The 19,777-nt window shown below is 44.1% G+C and overlaps 1 protein-coding gene across 1 annotated transcript in view; it reads right to left on the reverse strand.

The window, feature by feature from the left end:
- The window catches only part of LOC121877942 (protein grainyhead-like), a 219,989-nt gene that overhangs the window by 175,175 nt on the left and 25,037 nt on the right, over positions 1–19,777 (reverse strand). Inside the window, exon 3 of the mRNA XM_042383915.1 lies at positions 1,925–2,690. Coding sequence (XP_042239849.1) covers positions 1,925–2,690 — 766 coding nt within the window. The remainder of the gene's footprint in view (positions 1–1,924; positions 2,691–19,777) is intronic.

A 19,777-nucleotide genomic window follows, 5' to 3' on the forward strand; every position in this document is an offset into this window, starting at 1 on the left:
AGTAATTATGTATGCAGTCTACGTATGATTGTATGTATGTATGTAAATATATGCATGAATTTACACAGATAGTCCATGTAAATATGCAAGTACCGGGGTGTGCCAATTCCTTCATCATTCCTATCATACTTTTAGCAATTTAACACCTTATTCCAGCCACATATTTATCATTCTATCACCATGGACTTCACCTGCTTATCATATACGAATAAATTACTAAATAAATCCTACATAGAATTTATTATGCTGGTATTGACATTGAATTTCCTGTAGTCAGACAATTCCCTTTTCTATAAACACAGTAATAATCAACGTTATTGACATATTAAAAAAAAGCTAGATTTACTACTATTATTATTTCCTTATTGACACTTTGGTAATATTTGTCATTACATATAAATTAACAAGTCTAAGTGCACATATATTTCCGAAAATATATCTCACATAATTCTTTTTCATAGGTAGTTCATATTTCTGAGTCTACTAATACTTTAAAGACACACTTAGGGTAATATTTTCTTGTTTACACTTAAGTTAATACAAGTAATAATATTTCTCAGCGTATCTAAAGTGTAATATTTCCCTACAATATCGGCAGTTATATTTCTCAGTGGATCAATACTTCTCACTGTATACACTTTTTAAGGTAAAGGAATATCGTGGAATCACGATAAAAACATCACTTGATAAATACAAAAGGCGGTAATAATGGGGAAGAATGGATAAAGAAGGGAAGAGACACAAACCCAGAGAAAAGAATAAGAACACCTGAATTTGAGGTGTAATTAAGCCAGGTAAACAGGTGAGTGAGTGAGAGAGAGAGAGAGAGAGAGAGAGAGAGAGAGAGAGAGAGAGAGAGAGAGAGAGAGAGATAAGACTGAAATGGGGAGAAGAGAGAAAGATTATGGAAGGGTGGAATAGGAGGAACATGGGATGGGAAAGGAGAGAAAACTAGAAAACTGAAGAAAAGAGAAATTATGAAAGAAAAATGGAAAAGAAGACCGTATAGTGAGAGAAACTTTAGCCATTGAGAGGAACTTTAGCCACTGAGAGGAACTTTAGCTAGTGAGAGGAACTTTATGCTAGTGAGAGGAACTTTAGCTAGTGAGAGGAACTTTAGCTTGTGAGAGGAACTTTAGCTAGTGGGAGGAACTTTAGCTCATAAAAAGAACTTAAACTAGTGAGAGGAACTTTAGCTATTGAGAGAAACTTTAGCTATTAAGAGGAACTTAAGCTGGTGAGTACATGGATAGAATGAGTAACAAAATACCTAGGTAGGATGAGTGAGACACACACAAGTAGGATGGCGAAGAAACACGTAGGTAGGAGGGATGAGAAACACGTAGGTAGGAGGGATGAGAAACACGTAGGTAGGAGGGATGAGAAACACGTAGGTAAGATGGTAGAGGCACATAGATAGGAGGGATGAGACACATGGGTAGAATGGATGAGAAACACGTAGGTAGGAGGGATGAGAGACACGAGGGCAGGATGAATGAGAGGGAGGGAACTGTGTGGGATAGTTGAAATAGAGCCATGGGTGAGAAAGACGTGGGTAGGATGGGTGAAAGACACATGGGGAGATGGGAACATACGTGGGTAAGGTGGATGAGAGAAATGTGGGCAGCATGGGTGAGAGGCGCGTGGGTAGTATGGGTGAGAGAAACGTGGATAATATGGGTGAGGCGTGGGTAGGATGGGTGAGAGAAACGTGAGTAGGATGGATGAGAGGCGTGGGTAGGATGGATGAGAGGCGTGAGTAGGATGGATGAGAGGCGTAGGTAGGATGGACGAGAGGCGTGGGTAAGATGGATAAGAGGCGTGGGTAGGATGGATGAGAAGCGTGGGTGAAAATAGGCACGGGTAGGTCATGGGCGAAGGAAGGTCACAGCATGAACACCTATCAATACCACAAGTAACTTACCTGAGCAAGGACGGGCTGGTCGCGTGGTGTGATGGCGTCGGCTGAGATGCCTGAGTCAGCGGGTGAAGGTAAGTCCACAGTGAGGGTACTGGAGACGCCGTTCGTCTTGTACGGCGGCCTCAGGTAGCGGTCCACGAAGCCGGTGTCTGTCGAGGGGTACTCCTGCCTCACTGAGTACTGCGGCTCGCTAGACGAATAGTAATCACGGTAGTAATTATCAGTCACAGCGTACACAGCCGGGGAGCCGCGCACAGCCGGGGATGTGCTCGTGGAATAAGACTGTGGTGAGGGTGAGAGGTAATGCTCGTAGCTGGACTGTGGGGAGGAAGCCGAGAACCCCGCCAGGTAGCTGCCCGTACCGGCGCTCATCTTCTCGGCCGAGTCGAGAGGCGCCTGTATCACTAGTGTGTGGTTAGAGCGAGGACGGTCCCCCGACTCTATTTTGAGAGCGTGGTGCTCCAGCTCTTCTTTGATCACGTGGTGGTCGAGATCGTCCTTGAGAGCGGGTGCGACGTCCAAAGCGGGCGGCGATTCTCCCTGGGGTGGTGGCGGGGGCAGGAGCGGTCGTCGCTTTTCGCACAGTACGCCGCGGTCGGCGGGACTGACGGTTCGGCGCGTCAGGTCCTCTGGCTCCGGCTTAACGCCCTCTGCGCCGCCCGCAAACAGGAGCCCCTCCACGGGCGCCGCCCCCGACACGCCCTCAGACACCCCGTTTGTCATCTTGCAGTCCAGCGCGCCGCCCACTACCGGGCTCCCAACCCCAGACCTGCAAACAAAGGGAGGTAATGAGTAACAGTAAACCAATCACAACAGACCAGGGGGCTGGGCTAGATAATCTAGGGAAGCCGCGAGGACCAATCACGGCACAGGGAATCTGGGAGGCGGGACTAACCAAGCAGAAACTCCGCCCCATACCGTCACTCAGCTGGCTGGGGTGCCGTCCCCCTTACATAATATCTTTTATTAATTGCATGCTTCTTTTATCGATGTCATTGTAACTGTCAACAAAAAGAGTAAAAAATACAACATGGTTTATACAATTGTATGTTTGTATACATTATATTCCTCGCTGGTGCCGAATTCCCTCTTCCAGTAGTGTTTTACTTTGCTTATGTTACAGGACCCTCCTCTCTCCCGCCCTCCCTGAAGGCTCATGCAAGCCCGCCCTCAGGCTGGTCTCCCACGCTCCCCACGGTCGAGCCTCGCGGAAGTGTACGGAGACGTTCCTGGCTGGCTGGCTGTGTGAAGACGCCAGAGTGTCACGTTTTCGACAGCAGGTTGGCAAGAAGCACGTGTTTCAACAACCGTTCTTCTTGTACAATGGTTTTTATCCACTTGTCTGTGGAGTCACATACTGGGAAGGCATTAAAAACTTGAGAGTCTTAATTGACATAATTATGACTGGCTAGGATGATGATGAAATAAGAATATCACATTCCCTTCATTACAAACTGCTTTTTATGTTTTGTGCTTTGACGATGAGATGGAGAAAAAAAAATGGTGAGGGTGTTGGGAACAGGAGGAAGGGGCGAGGTGAGGTGGTGAGAGTGGTAGACGAGTACAAAAGTGGGAGTGGCAACAACAATACCTAAGATGGCAACAGGAAGTAAACGGATCATAGGTTTTTAGTCACTCAGTGCCGCCAGGAGGTTCACGGGGGCGAAGGCCCTTAGTCCCGGATGTCCATCAGGTCTCTCTACGTGTATATTTACCAGTCATGGGGCCGGAGTGACACTATAACTACCTGTACCACTGTTAAGAAGGTGTCTCATGTGGTGCAACAAGATCACAGAACTGACCTAAAATGTGGACCAATGGACGCCATGTCTCAGCCTTCCACCTGGTTACAAGCTGAAGCAGTTCCTCTGCTCTAAGTCCCAGTTGGCTCAAGGCCAATGAAACCTCTTACCCAACAAGTTTATTTGTAGATGTCTGTACCATTTCGCTGGCTCTCCATGGCAGGTAACCGGTCCCTACTGTGGTCAGAGCTGAGTGATGCCGGTCCTTAGTACTGTGGTCACTGCTGTCAGACTCTGTACCACCATATAACAACACCTGTGCTGCTCTCTGGATGTGATCATCTTCCTGCATGTCGGACCACCAAGTAATCGCTGGTGGCGTCACGCTTATGAGCCAATTAACCGACCCACCGGGTGTAATCGTCTGAGGGAAGGAATGCTGGCCAGGTCATGATGATAAGTATCTAAAAACTAATATAAATAGCTGTGACGACCATCTACACGAGATCTGTCTTGACGGATACCGGACAGACAGTGGACAAACCAACTCGCTCGTACTATATTTACTAAATACCCGTTACTTTCTGCCTATCATCGGCATGTTATTAACGAGACTTAACCCGTAATCTTCTCATTGGTCTTTATTCTACCTTATAGACACACGGAAACTTTCCTTTTACACCCATTACTTCTGTTCCTCTCTTCATTGTTTCTCCTATTTGTTGTCTGTCTCACAACCTCATCTTCCATCCTGTCTAACCCTTCCCTTTCTCTCTCTCATCCCTTCTTTCCCCCCCTCGGTGTCTCCACAATTCTTCCTTCTTACTACCATCATCTTCCTCATTCTATCTCTCTCTGCCAATCCGTCTCTCTCTGCCAATCCGTCTCTCTCTGCCAATCCGTCTCTCTCTAACAACATCTCCACATTCCTTCTCCTCCCGTACACTCATGGAGAACGAGCCCCCCTCCCCCCCCCACCACTGTCCTACTTGCATCAGGCCCCACCTCTGGTCGTGCCCCAACCCGCCTGCCTGCCTGCCCGACCTTGAGGCCTCCCCAACACACGCCACACTCCTCCACCAGCCGATTTTCCTTCACGGACACACCGTTAGTTGAATTCTCCTTTCGTTCTATTTGTGACTCTCTCTCTCTCTCTCTCTCTCTCATGTATCACACTGGGATTTATTATCGTCTTCTTCCTTGCTATCGATGTTCGTCTTCATTCTCAGTTTATTATGCTTTTCATAGTTCCTTCTTTTCTGGCATTCATTCCTTCAATAGACTTCTTTCACTTTTCCTCTCCTACCTGTCATCAACTCCTGCCTATTCTCTCTAACTTCTGCCTTCCTTCCCTCCTTCTTTCCCCCCCTCCCTCCCACATATCTTTTCTACTGCCTCTGCTCCCCCCTCTCTAACCTATCCCCCCCTCTTCCTCAATCTTTTCCTGGAACAGTGTCTCGTCTGTCCTTCCTTTCCCGCTCCTCTTCTTCCACCGTCTTCATCTCCTCTTCCATCTCCTGTCTCTCTTTTTTTCTTCTGCGTTTATATTCCTTACTTTATTATCTATAATATGTTCTCCTCTGCTCTTATTCCTATTTATCATCTTTCCCTATTCTCTTATTGTTTCTTCTCGACCTTTTCTTCCCTGTGTTTCGCTTTCCTTCCTACCCTCTTCCATCTCTTTCCATCCATAAGCTAATTCCCATTCCTTCCACATTTTCTCCCCTCGCTCCATTTCCTTCTTCCCTCCTACCCAACCTTCCCTTCCCCCCACTGACCCACCCACCATCACCCCTTCTCTTCACCCACCATTCTCTTCCTCCCCTCCCCACTACCTCATCTCCCCTCCCCACCCACCAAAACAAGTCCTCCTTTTCTCCCTACTCACCACCACTCCTCCCCATCCACTATCCCCCTCCTCCCCGCCCACCACCCCCTTCCCACCCACTTTCCCCATTACTAATCACCGTCACCCTTGAGGTCTGAGACGTGATCTTAAATACCGCAGGAAATTCGAGCAGGCCATCACCACCCTGAGTTAGGACGCCCCCTCACCCCCACTCCGCCCACTCACCCCCACTCCGCCCACTCACCCCCACTCCGCCCACTCACCCCACACCGCCCACTCACCCCACTCCCTGGACATAAATTTTTCATAATATCTCTCATAAACTCTTCTTCTGAGACGACCTCCTCACCTGGCCTTAGATCATCTCTCACACACCTGGAATTAATTTACACCGAGATGTTGGGTACGATTATTCGGATCACGTGAGGATTAGGCAACCCCGTGTATAGCTTATTTCACCTGATGATTAAAACACTCTAATGGTAACCTAACGTATATCTAACCAAACCAAACCAAACCAAGCCAAACCTACTGCTTCATTATTTCATTTTGTATTGATATTATCCCGCCGCCTCGTCGATATAAACATTAAAACTAAATTCCAATGATGCAAGAACCTCAACCACCATCCAGCGTCAAAAAAAAAATAAAAAAAAATAAAAATAAAAAAAGACTCGGTGTTTATCTCAATCAAAGACTTACTCGTTACCTGAAGAAAGACTTAAGGTATTTAGCCCCGGAAACGTATAGGTTGGGGGAGAGCTAGATGTGGATACGTGAGTCTTAATGACTTAATCCATGTGAGATATGAACCTTACATTACCTGACCTCTGACCTCCCTTGGATCAAACGAGAGAGAGAGAGAGAGAGAGAGAGAGTTTCCGGCTAGGCGATCGTATGGTTTACACAGCATTTAAGCGGTTATAAGAGCGAGGTGTAATTTGTACCTTTTTTTTTCCCTTGACCAGTACAACACAGAGAGATGGTGGGAGAGGTAGGGAGGTAGGAGGAGGAGGAGGAGGAGAATGGGGATTGGGGTGCTGTGGAGGAGGAGGAGGAGGATGGGGATTGGGGCACTGTGGAGGAGGAGGAGGAGGATGGAGAGGAGGAGAGAATGGGTGCTGTGGAGGAGGATGAGGATTGGGATGCTGTGGAGGAGAAGAGGAGGGATGGGGTGCTGTGGAAGGATGGGTGCTGTGGGAGGAGGGGGAGGATGGGGTGCTGTGGAGGAAGGAGGATGGGGTGCTGTGTGGAGGAGGAGGAGGATGGGGTGCTGTGGAGGGAAGAGGGGATGGGGTGCTGTGGAGGAGGAGGAGGATGGGGGGTGCTGTGGAGGAGGAGGAGGATGGGGTGCTGTGGAGGAGGGAGGGGGGAGGAGGTGTAATGATGATGGTGGTACGGAAATTCACTATGTTGAGGGTGTGAGAAGATGACTGTACTATACACATTGTAGGGTGGGCTGGAAGGTGGGCTGGAAGGTGGGTTGGGAGGTGGTTTGGAAGGTGGGTTGGAAGGTGGGTTGAGAGGTGGGTTGGAAGGTGGGTCGATGTTAAACTACATAATAAACATCGAAGTTATTACTATATCTCTCTAATAACACGATGTAATGGATTGATGGGATATTCGACAGGTAAGACTAAGGTGTGTGTGTGTGTGTGTAGAAATCCACACACACACACACACACACACACAAAGTACCGATTATAACCCACTAAAATTCTGTTCGTTTTTATCTTTTTTTTCTTAAGTCTCTTCATTTTTTTTAAAGATCACCTCAAAGCTCCCGCGATCTGTCTTGCTTCTGTCCTCCTTTCACTTACATCTCGTTTTAACTTTCACTTTGTCGAAAAAAAACAAAAAAAAAGCAAAAAAAAAAACACACACACATTGCCCCGATCCATAAGCTACCCGTCTTATGTTTTATTACGCAAAAACCCCCACAAAAAACAAACACAAAAAGCTAGGTACAGGTGCCGTTTGCCTCACAAACTACTGTCACATCTTTACCTGTTCTCAGTCCATTTTTTTACTTATTTCCCTTTATATTTTTTTAAACCATTCCTCTTCCTCGCTTCTTTCTTCCCATGACGACGAACGTTCCACAAATGTACGAGAGAATTTAACCCTGAGAGACTTTATATTCTTAACACATATAGGAAATTAAGTTCTTATACATATATCAATAATAAACAAATAAATATATATCACTGATACTCACAAGAACAAATTATAGAGGAATATTATCCAAAAAACAATTAATATTATCATTTTTTTCTCTTAATTTCACGACTGATTCATTACCTATCTCAGTTGGGTCTTTCCTCTCCCTATTCAAAGCACAAATCATAAAATCACTTTCCCATACATCACAGATAAAGAGTGGGTAGCTGGGTGGGTTAGGTGGGTGGGTTAGGTGGGTGGGTTAGGTGGGTGGGTAACTGGTAACTGGGTGGAGTAGGTGGGTGGGGTCGGTGGGTGGGGTAGGTGGGTAGGTAACTGGGTGGGAAAGGTGGGTGGGTAGGTAACTGGGTGGGATAGGTGGGTAGGTAACTGGGTGGGATAGGTGGGTAGGTAACTGGGTGGGATAGGTGGGTGGGTAACTGGGTGGGCTAGGTGGGTGGGTGGGTTAGGTGGGTAGCCTGGTTAGCTGGGAGAGGGGATGTTTGCCCGGACGGCTAACCTTTGAGAGAAAAAGAGGGATGTACAAGGCTGGTGGGGCTTAGGTCATAAAGTTATGGGGTAATATGATGGCTGGAGACGCTATTTGCTACTACGACTACTACTACTACGACTACTACTACTACTACTACATCCCTCTCCCTTATCCCCCCCTTTCATCCACCCCACACACCCTTTCCCCCTCCATATACCCTTCCCGTTCGTCTGTCATATTAGAATAAATACTCCTCACGTTCTTAAGCCATATTATACTAAATATTCCTCACGTTCTTTAGCTATGTTATACTATATTCCTCACGTTCTTTAGCTATGTTATACTATATTCCTCACGTTCTTTAGCCATATACTATATATTCCTCACGTTCTTCACCCATATTACGCTATACCTCTCTCACGTTCGTCACTCTCTCTGGGTCGTTCTAACCTCACAGTGAAGACAAACTTTTACAAGACTGGCCGCCTACTCCTCAGACTCGCTGCTCAAGAATATTGGAATTTCCAGGCAGTACGTCACTCAACTAACGGCGAGTCAGTGTTGCCAATACCGCCTGTGAGGTTTTTGTTCATTAAATTACGTCTACATATTATCTACTTCGTGTACATCATCCATACAATGTGTACATACTCTCTATTATGTGTACATCATTCATATTATGTGTGTATCTTTTGAACAATATGTGTACTCTTTTATGTGTACATACTCCTTGCTAAGTAGACACAGTATATAATGTGTAAATTCTTTTAAGTATGTGTACACACTTCAGTATGTTTACACCTTCATACATTCTTAAGTATGTGTACACGTTTTTTAATATATGTACACACTACTATACGTCCAAATTCTTGAGTATGTTTACACACACTCAGCTACAAGTAAGCAATTCCTATTTCGTGTAAACTTTCTCAAATATCTGTAAACACTCTATACATACATTAGTCTCTAACATGTGTACATACCCTGAACCTACATGTATCACCGTTAAGCACACACACACACACACACACACACACACACACTTCCGTTACCTTACTTGACACTGTATATTTAGCTTAAATAATTTTCTAAAAGTACTTTGTGATTAATTGGAGGTAATTATCTTAAAGTACAAAAGTAATAATTTCCTTTTTAGTAAATAAACAAACTTATATAAAATAAACTGCAAAAGAGGGATCAATAAATATGTGTAAAAGTAGCAAAAGTGACAGAGTAAGTATGAAGGCAGTGGCAGCAGCAGTAGTAGAAGCAGAAGCAGATGTAGTAGCAGCAGCAGTGTGAAGAGAATATCAAACAGCATAGAAACAGCATCAACAGCAGGGAGGAACAATGACGACGACAGCGACAAATGCAGCGGTAGTATTATCACCTGAGCTACCTGGTTTTTAACAAACTAAACACACACACACACACCCACACGTTACTCCCCCTCTCGACCCTGCCTCTACCACTGGTTGCTTGGGTACGTCTCCCTCTCTCTCTCTCTCTCTCTTTGTCTGTCCTTCTTTCTCTCTCTCTCTCTCTCTCTCTCTCTCTTTGTCTGTCCCTCCTTTTCTTTCTGTCCCTCTCTATCTCTTTGCCTCTCTCTCTCTCACTCTCTCTCTGTTTACTCACGAGAATAAAGTTGCTCTACAGCTGTACCTTTGTCTCTGACTGTGTAGTGTCAGTCTCCTTATCTGAGTCTGTAAGTTTACATAAAGTTTACATACGGTGAAAGCTTCCTTGAGAGAGAGAGAGAGAGAGAGAGAGAGAGAGAGAGAGAGAGAGAGAGAGAGAGAGAGAGAGAGAGAGAGAGAGAGAGAGAGAGAGAGACACACACACACACACACACACAATAGGTTAAAGGCCACAAACATGAGGACACTGAATGTAAACTGAATTCTCTCCGCCTCGTGTACCCAACCCGTACCTAAGATCCTTGACGTCGACCCTCATAGTAGAAATCCTGTCCCTGGTAAGGAAACTTGAAGGAAACTACACAGAAGGAAGGGAAAATGGACACGAAAACACGAACAATAAAACAAGACACAAAAACACACACACACAAAAAAAACACGAATGTATGTCAAGGAAATGTAATGAAGACCCAGGAAGCTGTAAAGTTATCTTGGGTGAGATACGAACCTCTTGGTAATTGATATTGCCTTTTTTTTTTGTAAGATAAATGATTCGTTAAAAAAAATGGTGGTTGAAATATTACAGCAAGATGTTTGGTATAAGAGGAGTTAATACAACTATAGTGTGGAGTATTGAGTAATAAATAGTGGTCTTCTTCCTCTTCCTCCTCCTTTCCCCTTTTTCTTCCTCCTCCTCCTTCCTCCCCCTTCTCCTTCTTTCTCCTCCTCCTCCTTCTTCCTCCTCTTCTCCTCCTTCTTTCCTCTTATTCTTCCTCCTCCTCCTCTCCTTCTTCCTCCTCCTCCTCTTTCTCCTCCTGTCCCCTGTCCTCCTTCCTCCTCCTCCTCTCCCTTTCTTCCTCCTCCCTCCATTCTTCCTCTTCCCCCCCCTTCCTCCCCCACCTATGACTATGAAAGCCCTTACACCCCCCAGACGCTAATAACAAGACCCCTTGACTGCGCCTCTACTTGGTATTCTTCTCTGGATGTGTGAAAGGTGGAACGAGGCGGCAGTGATACCAGACTTGTATCAATCATGCGGTAAGTCTTTGCTACTGGCACCTAACCTCAATGTTCTTCACCTAACTTAGAGAATATATCATTGAGTTTTCACAGCCATTTAGTCGCTTCGAGTAACAGTAGAGGGTAGAACTGAACCTTGTGGAACTCCAACTTTTCACCTGTGATATTGTGTGTGTGTGTGTGTGTGTGTCAGCCTCACCAGCAACTGCAGGACGCTCTGACGGGATCTCTATACCAAGGTGAGTGAGTCTTCCTCGGAGTGTTTACCTGTCAGAACTAACCTGTCGTACTGTATGATATTTTCCGGCAGGTGTTTTGATATTGTGTTGACGTCATTATAATGGGTGTTCGCAAGTCATGTTCTGGTGGTGGTGGTTGTTGATTTATTGGTGAACTATATAATGAGACTGTGATGAACATTAACGTATATATAGTGTTATAAGACTGTTATATTGATTTTCATATTAAGAGACCGAGTGAACCACGTTTATCTTATAGCGTTGATATAGTAAGCATTGTACACTATAATATTTTATTTCGCTGTGCTAATATAATATGTAGGGTATATTAATTACATAACGAAAATATATTAAATTCACTATATTTATTCCGCAATTTACACACCTACGGAAGTATAGATCAACTCATTTCTCGATTTATTATTTTTTTTTTTACATACAAAGGTTAGAGGCAAAACAGGGCAGGAATTTTCACAAATAAAGTATTAAATGTCAAGTGTATACCCTCAGTGCGAACCAGAGGCCTATAAAGAAAAGAAGTCAAACGAGTCTTGTACCCACTCGGCCACAACAGTAGATACAGTCACACTTAATCCAGTACAGTATATGGGTGAGAATTACTGTATGCAACGTCTTGTGTTTGCGTTGTCAGGGCCCCCTGGTGTGTGAGTTGTCAGTGGATTATCATTATTTACGATTCTAATAAAACTTTAAAAAAAATCCCCCACTTATTCAGCTCCTTTGGATAAACACAGTTCGTGGAAGTACTGTAACAGGTAGGATTTTTTGGGGGGGCGTGGTTTCAAGTGTTATTTTGGTTTCTAAATGAGGTACAGAAACCAGCAATGCTTACCACTAGTTCTCATGGGTTTCAAAACGAGGACATAAACCCATTAATGTTTACCACTAGTTCTCATGGGTTTCAAAACGAGGACATAAACCCATTAATGTTTACTAGAGGTTCTCATGAACTGATTGAGCTTCAGGGCATGAATGTAGCAAGCCGCTGTGCCACGTCTAGTGAAAGCTCGGTAAACTAGCACATAAGAGAGGGGGCAGAGAGTGTGTGTGTGTGTGTGTGTGTGTGTGTGTGTGTGTGTGTGTGTGTGTGTGTGTGTGTGTGTGTGTGTGTGTGTGTGTGTGTGTGTGTGTGTGTGTGTGTGTGTGTGTGTGTGTGTGTGTGTGTGTGTGTGTGTCAAGCTGTGATTCCATTAGCCGTCGAGGAAAACGGGTGGGACTGAGAGAAGCTTAAGGACGAGAAGAGCTGAGAGGAATTGAGAGGAAATGAGAGAAGCTGAGAGACGAGAAGAGCAGAGAGTAGCTGAGAGGAGATAAGAAGAGCTGAGATGGATTTAAGCTACTCTTTGAGCAGTATTATGAGACAAAGACTAAAAAAACAAAACACACAAGTGACCGGCCGACCACTTTTTACCATGAGGCGATAAAGGTAATGTTATTAGGTTATGTTACTTAAGGAGAGGTCGACTGACACCATCACTTATCTCAGGTAGCAAATTGTTTACTTAAAGGACACTACATATAATACATACATACATACATACATACATACATACATACATAAAACAATACGCAAGCTCAATTTGGTCTCACAACTCTTCCTATTTATTCTCAGAGACCAATATACAGTAAGGGTCTTTGCTGCAGCTACATGCTCACTGTTTGAGGTATGAACTACAGTATCTTCGTCTGGTCTGCAACTCCACAGCAACACAGGAAAGATAAACATGTCAGATCTATACTGGATACAACTTATTTGATCGAAAAATACAAAAATAAATTGTGAGATTAACTTGACTCACTTCTATTCTGTTTAGTAAATCAACGACCACAAAAATGTACAAACTACCCGACTTAGTAACTGCTTATCCCTAATGACTAATATTCTACTTCTTCTCCTCTGGCAGAACGAATATCATAGATGAGTATCGAGCGTAACTGTGAACCTCTCCCCCCTCCCCCCGCGTGTCTTTGTTTGTAAGACTCCCAGCAAGTGATTGACGTGGGTATATTTTGAACAAATATAATTTTACGGCTCATTAGCACCGGTGCTGAAAGTGCAAGAACGTAGTTAGTGCTGATGAGTAAGCAGAATAGCCAGGCTGAACTTAACACAATATTAGGAAATCAGCACCGGCGAGAAAATGTGACAACCAGTCAACAAAAACTCTGCTGACTTAATTGGGGCATTGCACTGCCTTGCCCTGTGCAGGTGACAGCTTGCTTTTAGAAAATGATCGTGGTCTTCCCATTCTTTTACGTTTTTAATTGTTTAGTTCTTATTGGTTGAGGAAGATAAGGCTCTCATGTGTCCGTGTGTTAGTTGAGGCACCAGAGGCAGCAGACTTTTCTAGACTCACTGGTGCATGTTCCTTACGGCGATTAATTAAAAAGATAGATTCCAAAGAATTTCGGTAACGGAGCAAAAAATGTCACATCACATCTCAGCGAGAGATCAGCCAGGATGATAGCTCTAACCCGTGAATCCACCAAAGACGAAAATTCAGCATTAAAAGTAAACAAGGTTCGCTTCTACTGACACTTGGCGGAGATGACCTTGATTCCCTGACCAAAACATCCCAGCAACCGCAACATGGGACTCGTTATCTATGTGCAGGTGAACGTGGACGGCAACAAGACAACATTTCTGCGGACGACGGCCAGTTTTTCTTGTGGATCAACGCTGTACGCTGCGGAGAGGTGAGGTTATCCGAGGTTCTCCACAAACCTGCAGTGATTCGCTGCTTGCTAAAGGCGTCGCCCTCACCGTGCTCAGGGAGGCTGCTCTCTGGTATGACCAATGGATTAACGTAATCCATCTCGTTGCGCTTATATGTGCCAAGGAACGACGTTCGTTTCGATCTTTCATAGGACATAATCCAAGATGTTATCTCTAGCTAGACGCCTTTATAGTCTCTTCAGTGACTCTTAAGAGGAAGAGAATCACCGACGGAATAGAGCAACTATTCACAAGAGGGAAGAAAGTCAAGCGAGTACAACAAGAAATTTCTACACCATTTGAAAAACACTTTTAAACATCTGAGCAAAACGATGGACAGATGACGAGGTTCACCAACCCAAGTCCAATTAAGTGGCAGAAAATGTTTGCATCTGGTGATTGATGTATGGCATATCATACGTTTTATGGCCTCACAAGAGTTGTCTCTGGGACGGGTAGGAACGCGAGTCTGGTGGTGGCCATCATGAAGTCTCCTCAACACACCTCATGGAGAAAAAAAAAACAGCAATAAAAATAAGAGACCAGGAGAGACAAAGAGGGAGACAGGTCAACACCTAGTGGGACGCCGCTTCTCATCATTTAGCTAATTGGCCGTATTTCATTTTTCCTGACATCTAGAATTTTTTGCCAACGGTGTTAATTGCTACAATTATGTGCTATTATGCTAAACGATTTTTAAACGCATAGAATACTCTTCGTGGTTCTCTGTAATGACTCAATAAATGACGTCCACATTATGTTTTTGTGTATTTTAAGTTGTAGTATTACGTAACTTACACACTGATAATTATACCCTGTCTATAATGTATATATAAAGAGAGATGAGAATGTTATAATAATTTACGGTGTTTTTTTGAAGTACTTGACGAAAAACTCACAATTTTTAATATATTTTTACTGTCACTACCAAACTCGTCTCGGTGTGGTTGAGTGCTTATGTAAATGTCTGTAGGTACATTACATCTTTCTCTGCTGTGTTGATGGAGGCTCAGGGGTGTCCTCTCTCTCTCTCATTGGAGGGAAGGGAGGCGGGTACTGGTGGATTGTGGCTTGTGTTTGGAGAGGGAAATGGGAAGAAAATTACGATAAATGGTGCAATTGGTAAATCAAGGGAAGTGGTTGAGGTGGTGGTAGTGGGTAGTAGTTGTAGGTATTGGTCGTGGTTAGTGGTCGTTGAACGCATGTAGTAGTGGTAGTTGAAATGGGAAGCGTTGACTAGTGGGTCTGAATATTGGTGGTAGTAGTGGTGGTGATAGTACTGGTGGTGGTGGTGGTGGTAATAATAGTATTGATGGTAGTACTGTAGACGGTATATTCATAGTGATGATAAAAACAATCTAGTGACGACACTCCCATTCCCCCCACACACAACCTCCCCTCCACCTCCACCCCCCCACACACACGTCTTGCTTTAGACATGACCACCACATTAACCAATCCATGGCCGAATCTCTTCCCTCTACTAGTACAGCTTACAGAAATACGAGCAGAGAGTCCTGGCATTAATAGAGATAGAATCTGACATATGGGTAGTAATGAGTTTACCAAGACTACACAATTAGCGAGTCTTCAAGAGTTCCCTAGATTATACAGATGTTTCAATGGGGAGATATTTTTAGCGAGTGAAATGTGACGCAAAAAAAAAGGATATTGATTTGAGTTGATGTTAGAATGTTATCACAGTGTTTCATCAGGTAAAATGGTCTTCTAATTAATGAATACCTTACCTTAACCATCGATACAGACAGCCAGACACCAAACACATAAATTTCTTAAGATACACAATACAACAGCCATTAACGTATCGTTTAAGTAGCGCGTCGGAGCACCAAAAAAAAAAAAAGTAACAGGTGATGTAGTAAACGGGACCAACCCCAAGTCTTCCTGGACGAGCAATGTCAAACACCTCTGTTAATAAGCCAAGACCCGGTTGCCTTACCTGGGGTGTGTGTGTGTGTGTGTGTGAGGGGGAGGGGTAATCAGGCATAAGTTTCCAGTTTTGAAGAGTTTTCCTAACATATTGTCTCTGGTTGTCTCGCTAATTGATGATCTAACTGTCACCCTGATTGCTCTGTATGTCTCTCTGATTGACTCTGTATGTCTCTCTGATTGACTCTCTGATTGTGTCTGATTGACTTTTTGAATGTCTCTGTGTCTGGCTTTTTTAGCTACCACTCTGACTGTCTTTCTGATTGACACTCTAACCGCCTCTCTGATTGTCTCTCTGATTGACTGTCTGATTGTCTCTGTCTTCTATGTCTCTCTGATTACCTTTCTCATTGACTCTGACTGTCTCTCTGATCGACTCTCTGATTGTCTCTCTGAATGACTGTCTAACTGTCTTTCTGAAGAATCTTTCTGATTGACTCTCTGTCTCTCTGAGTGTCTTAAATCAACACAGGTCACACACCATCAACTCCACAAATCAATCATTATGTCATTTATGTGTTTACCATTTACATCGTTAATACAAGACGGCATACGAGTGTTTTAGGCCTTTCGTTTATGTCCTAACACACACACACACACACACACACACACAATCTAACAACAACAGGTGAACACAGGTAACAAAAACACCTATAGCTCAGGTTGTCAACAGGTAAAGAGAAATTTTCCACCATTGAACCAATAATAAAAAAAAAAGACAAACCCAGGGATTTTTTTTTAGCACGCGCGGACCTTTTGTGTATGGAAGTGCTAATGGGAACGCTAAAAGTCTACCAATCAGACCTCCTTTGTCCCCCTGTGTGAACGACCATTAGCTGAAATTGTGAAAATCTTTGGCCTTTGGTACACTATGGTTAGAACATTTACCTGAAGCCATACCAAAAGGAAATTACTCTAAGGTGTAAGGTTTTGGAAGAGGGTCAAGATTTCGTGGTAATTATTGTAAGTTTTCTACTGTGGGTGGTGATGGTGGTGAAGGTGGTGGTGATGATGAAGATGGTGGTGGTAATGAAGGTGAAGGTGGCGTGTTACGGGTCGGTCGGGTTCACCTTGCTGCGAGTCATGGCACCTGGGTTGCTAAGCCACCTAAAGAGGTACCTCACCCTCACCTCAGGTAGAAAGGTCGTTTAGTTGCCTCAAAAATGAAAGTTTGACCAACATTGACGGCGGTCGGCAAGGGGAAGAGGAAGAGAAGGAAGAGGAGAAGAAAAAATAAAAGGAAAAGGATTATAAGAAAGAAAATACTAAGAAGAGAAGAAGAAAAGAAGAAAGAAGAAGTAAAAGAAGACGCACCAGTAGAAGAAATAAGAAGAAAGAAAGAAGAAAACTAGGAAGATGAAGAAGAGGAGGAACTGGAGGAGAAGAGTGGGGTAAGATAAAGGAAATAAGGAGTAGGCTAAAGATGGTATCCAAGGGGGAGGAGGGTTAGGTTAGGTGGTTGAGCGAGCCGGTATAATCTTCCATTTCTAGGTTATGGGGACAGTAAAGACGCCCCCCGTGCCAGAGGTTGACCGTTGTGGAGGTGACGACTAGAAGAAGAAGAAGAAGAAGAAGAAGAAGAAAGAAAGAAAGAAAGAAGAAGAAGGAGGAGGAAGAAGGAAAAAAGGAAAAATAAGAAAAAGAAGAAAAAAGAAAGAAGAAGATAAGGAATGAAGTATGAAGAAAGAAGACAGAAGAGGAAGAAGGAAGGAAGAAGATTAAAGAGACCCAGCATATATTTTGAGGGAAAAATGAGCGGGCAGAGACGGTGGCCCAGACCAACTGTGGACGAAGATGGAGAGAAGGTGGGGGATGTAGAGAGTGGGTCAGAGGATGTAGAGAGTGGGTCAGAGGACGTGAATGGTGGGTTAGGGGATATGGATGGTGAGTTAGGGTGGTTCAGGGTGGTTCAGGTAGTAGGCGGGAGGAGGGAGGGGAGGTGGGCGCGGGGGAGGAAGGAGGTGGGCGGGGGAAGGAGGGGAAGTGGGCACGGGGAGGAAGGAGGTGGGCGGGGGAAGGAGGGAAGGTGGGCAGGGGAGAGGGTTGGGGGTGTACTGACGTGAGAAGTTATGTGGTGGGCTGGCGTAGGCTGGTGTGGGCGTGCCAATGGTTACAAATTGATAACCGTCTATTTAACACGCCAATGAAATTCACTCTCAAGGGATACACGTATACGGAAGAACCTCACCCCGCCCAGCACGACCCTTGGCCCTGGACCTACGTGGAAGGGTTTGGGGCAAGGTGGGTAAGTTAGGGCCCAAATGGATGTCTCAGAGCCTATGTGGATGTCTCAGAGTCCAGGTCGATGTCTCAGGGGCCAAAGTGGATGTCTCAGGGACCAGAGTGGATGTCTCAGGGGCCAGAGTGGATGTCTCAGAGCCCAGGTGGTGGTGATCCTCATTACGAACACTCACCAGGTGAAAGTCTACCTGCGCCACACACACACACATATCCAAGGGGCATCAACATTACCCGATTCAATTCTTCGTTTAGTAGCATTTACGAAACACTACAAAAACACAACTAATTCTAGTTTGGTAATTTAGCACTACTAGTGATAATTAGACCATTTCCTTCGGGATATTACCAGAATAATGAAAATCTTGCTAACGAGAGTAATCTGTCTTTTTTTTTTCCGCTTAATAAATCATGATTTTTTTTAATCAAGAATTTTATACTATCGTTCTGTTAACAAGGGAAGTTTGTTAATTAATCACCGATAAAAGTTGAGGTAATTGACGACACACACACACACACACACACACACACACACACACACACACACACTCTTACTTGTTTTTCACACATCTGTTTCCAATAAAATCACTTTATAATGACACTGAATAATAATAGTGAAAATAATCCCTGGCAGATAATATCCTTAATCACCGAACCAAAATCCAAACTTCAAAAAAAAAAAAAAAAAAAAAAAAAAAAACAATTAACTACACAGAACCTCGTCCTTTACTTTGTTCAGGGAGTCAACAGCGTCCTTCCCTCTCCTCAAGGACTTCTAAGTTAAAATATCCCCCTCTAGCCAAAGATGTAACAGTGACCCTAGTGAGGAGTCAAGTCTATCCATCACCCACAGCCAGAACGAGTCTAGCTGCCTTGGTTAAGCAACACCATGAACCTCGGTGTTAGAATCGTGTTGAAATTCCAGTGAGAATGAACTATGGTTTTTTTTCATCTTCTCAGCTTCTTATTAATACATATATGATTACCTCACTTCTCTACCCACCTTCTATACTACTGCCTCTATTTCCTCTACCTATGAACACTATTGTCCCGACTTCCCCTACTTAACGACAATGCTCCCCCAGAAACACTGAGGCCTCCCTATCACTGTCATATGGCGGGCTTGCGAGTGGGTGGGAGGGTGGGTGGGTGGGTGGGTGGGTACTTCTGCTGCAGGCATTAGTATTCCGCTGGTCTGACCATCTTCCCCGTCTGTAGGAGAGAGCCCACGGCACCACCGACGCCTTGTTGTTGCCAAGTTCAACCCCAAAAGGCAATCCATCACTCCCTAAGCCCGTAAAATTTCATCGCGAATGCATCCCAACGATTTTTAAAGAGAGCTTTGCAGGTAATCTTGAATTCGTTTGGGGAACGATTTTTTGGGGGGCTGGTTGTTTTGCATCGTATAATGGATGGTATCGTAAAATGTTGCTATTGTGGGGGGAAAAAGAGGTAAAATAAGAACACCATGAAGACCTTGGGTGAAGTTGATTGATGGATATACTCAAGAGGAAGACTTCAACTTCACCATTATTCATTTGCACGTTAAAGTCGACTGTTTGTATCTGTGGAATCTAAGATCTTGTGTTCTTAAGATGGCTTTAAGACGTAAGTGTTGGTTTTGTTGTTGTTGTCTTTGTTGTTGTTGTTGTTGTTGTTGTCGTTCTTGTTGTTATCGTTGTTGTCGTTGTTGTTGTGTTGGTAAGAAATATTTGAACTGTTATTTTATTAATTTATTTTCATTTATCGTCGCATTTTCTTAATAGGAAAAGCGGTTAAGTATTTACATTG

The sequence above is a fragment of the Homarus americanus genome, unplaced genomic scaffold, assembly GCF_018991925.1.
Source record: "Homarus americanus isolate GMGI-L3 unplaced genomic scaffold, GMGI_Hamer_2.0 scaffold48033, whole genome shotgun sequence".
In the NCBI taxonomy this organism is placed as follows: domain Eukaryota; kingdom Metazoa; phylum Arthropoda; class Malacostraca; order Decapoda; family Nephropidae; genus Homarus; species Homarus americanus.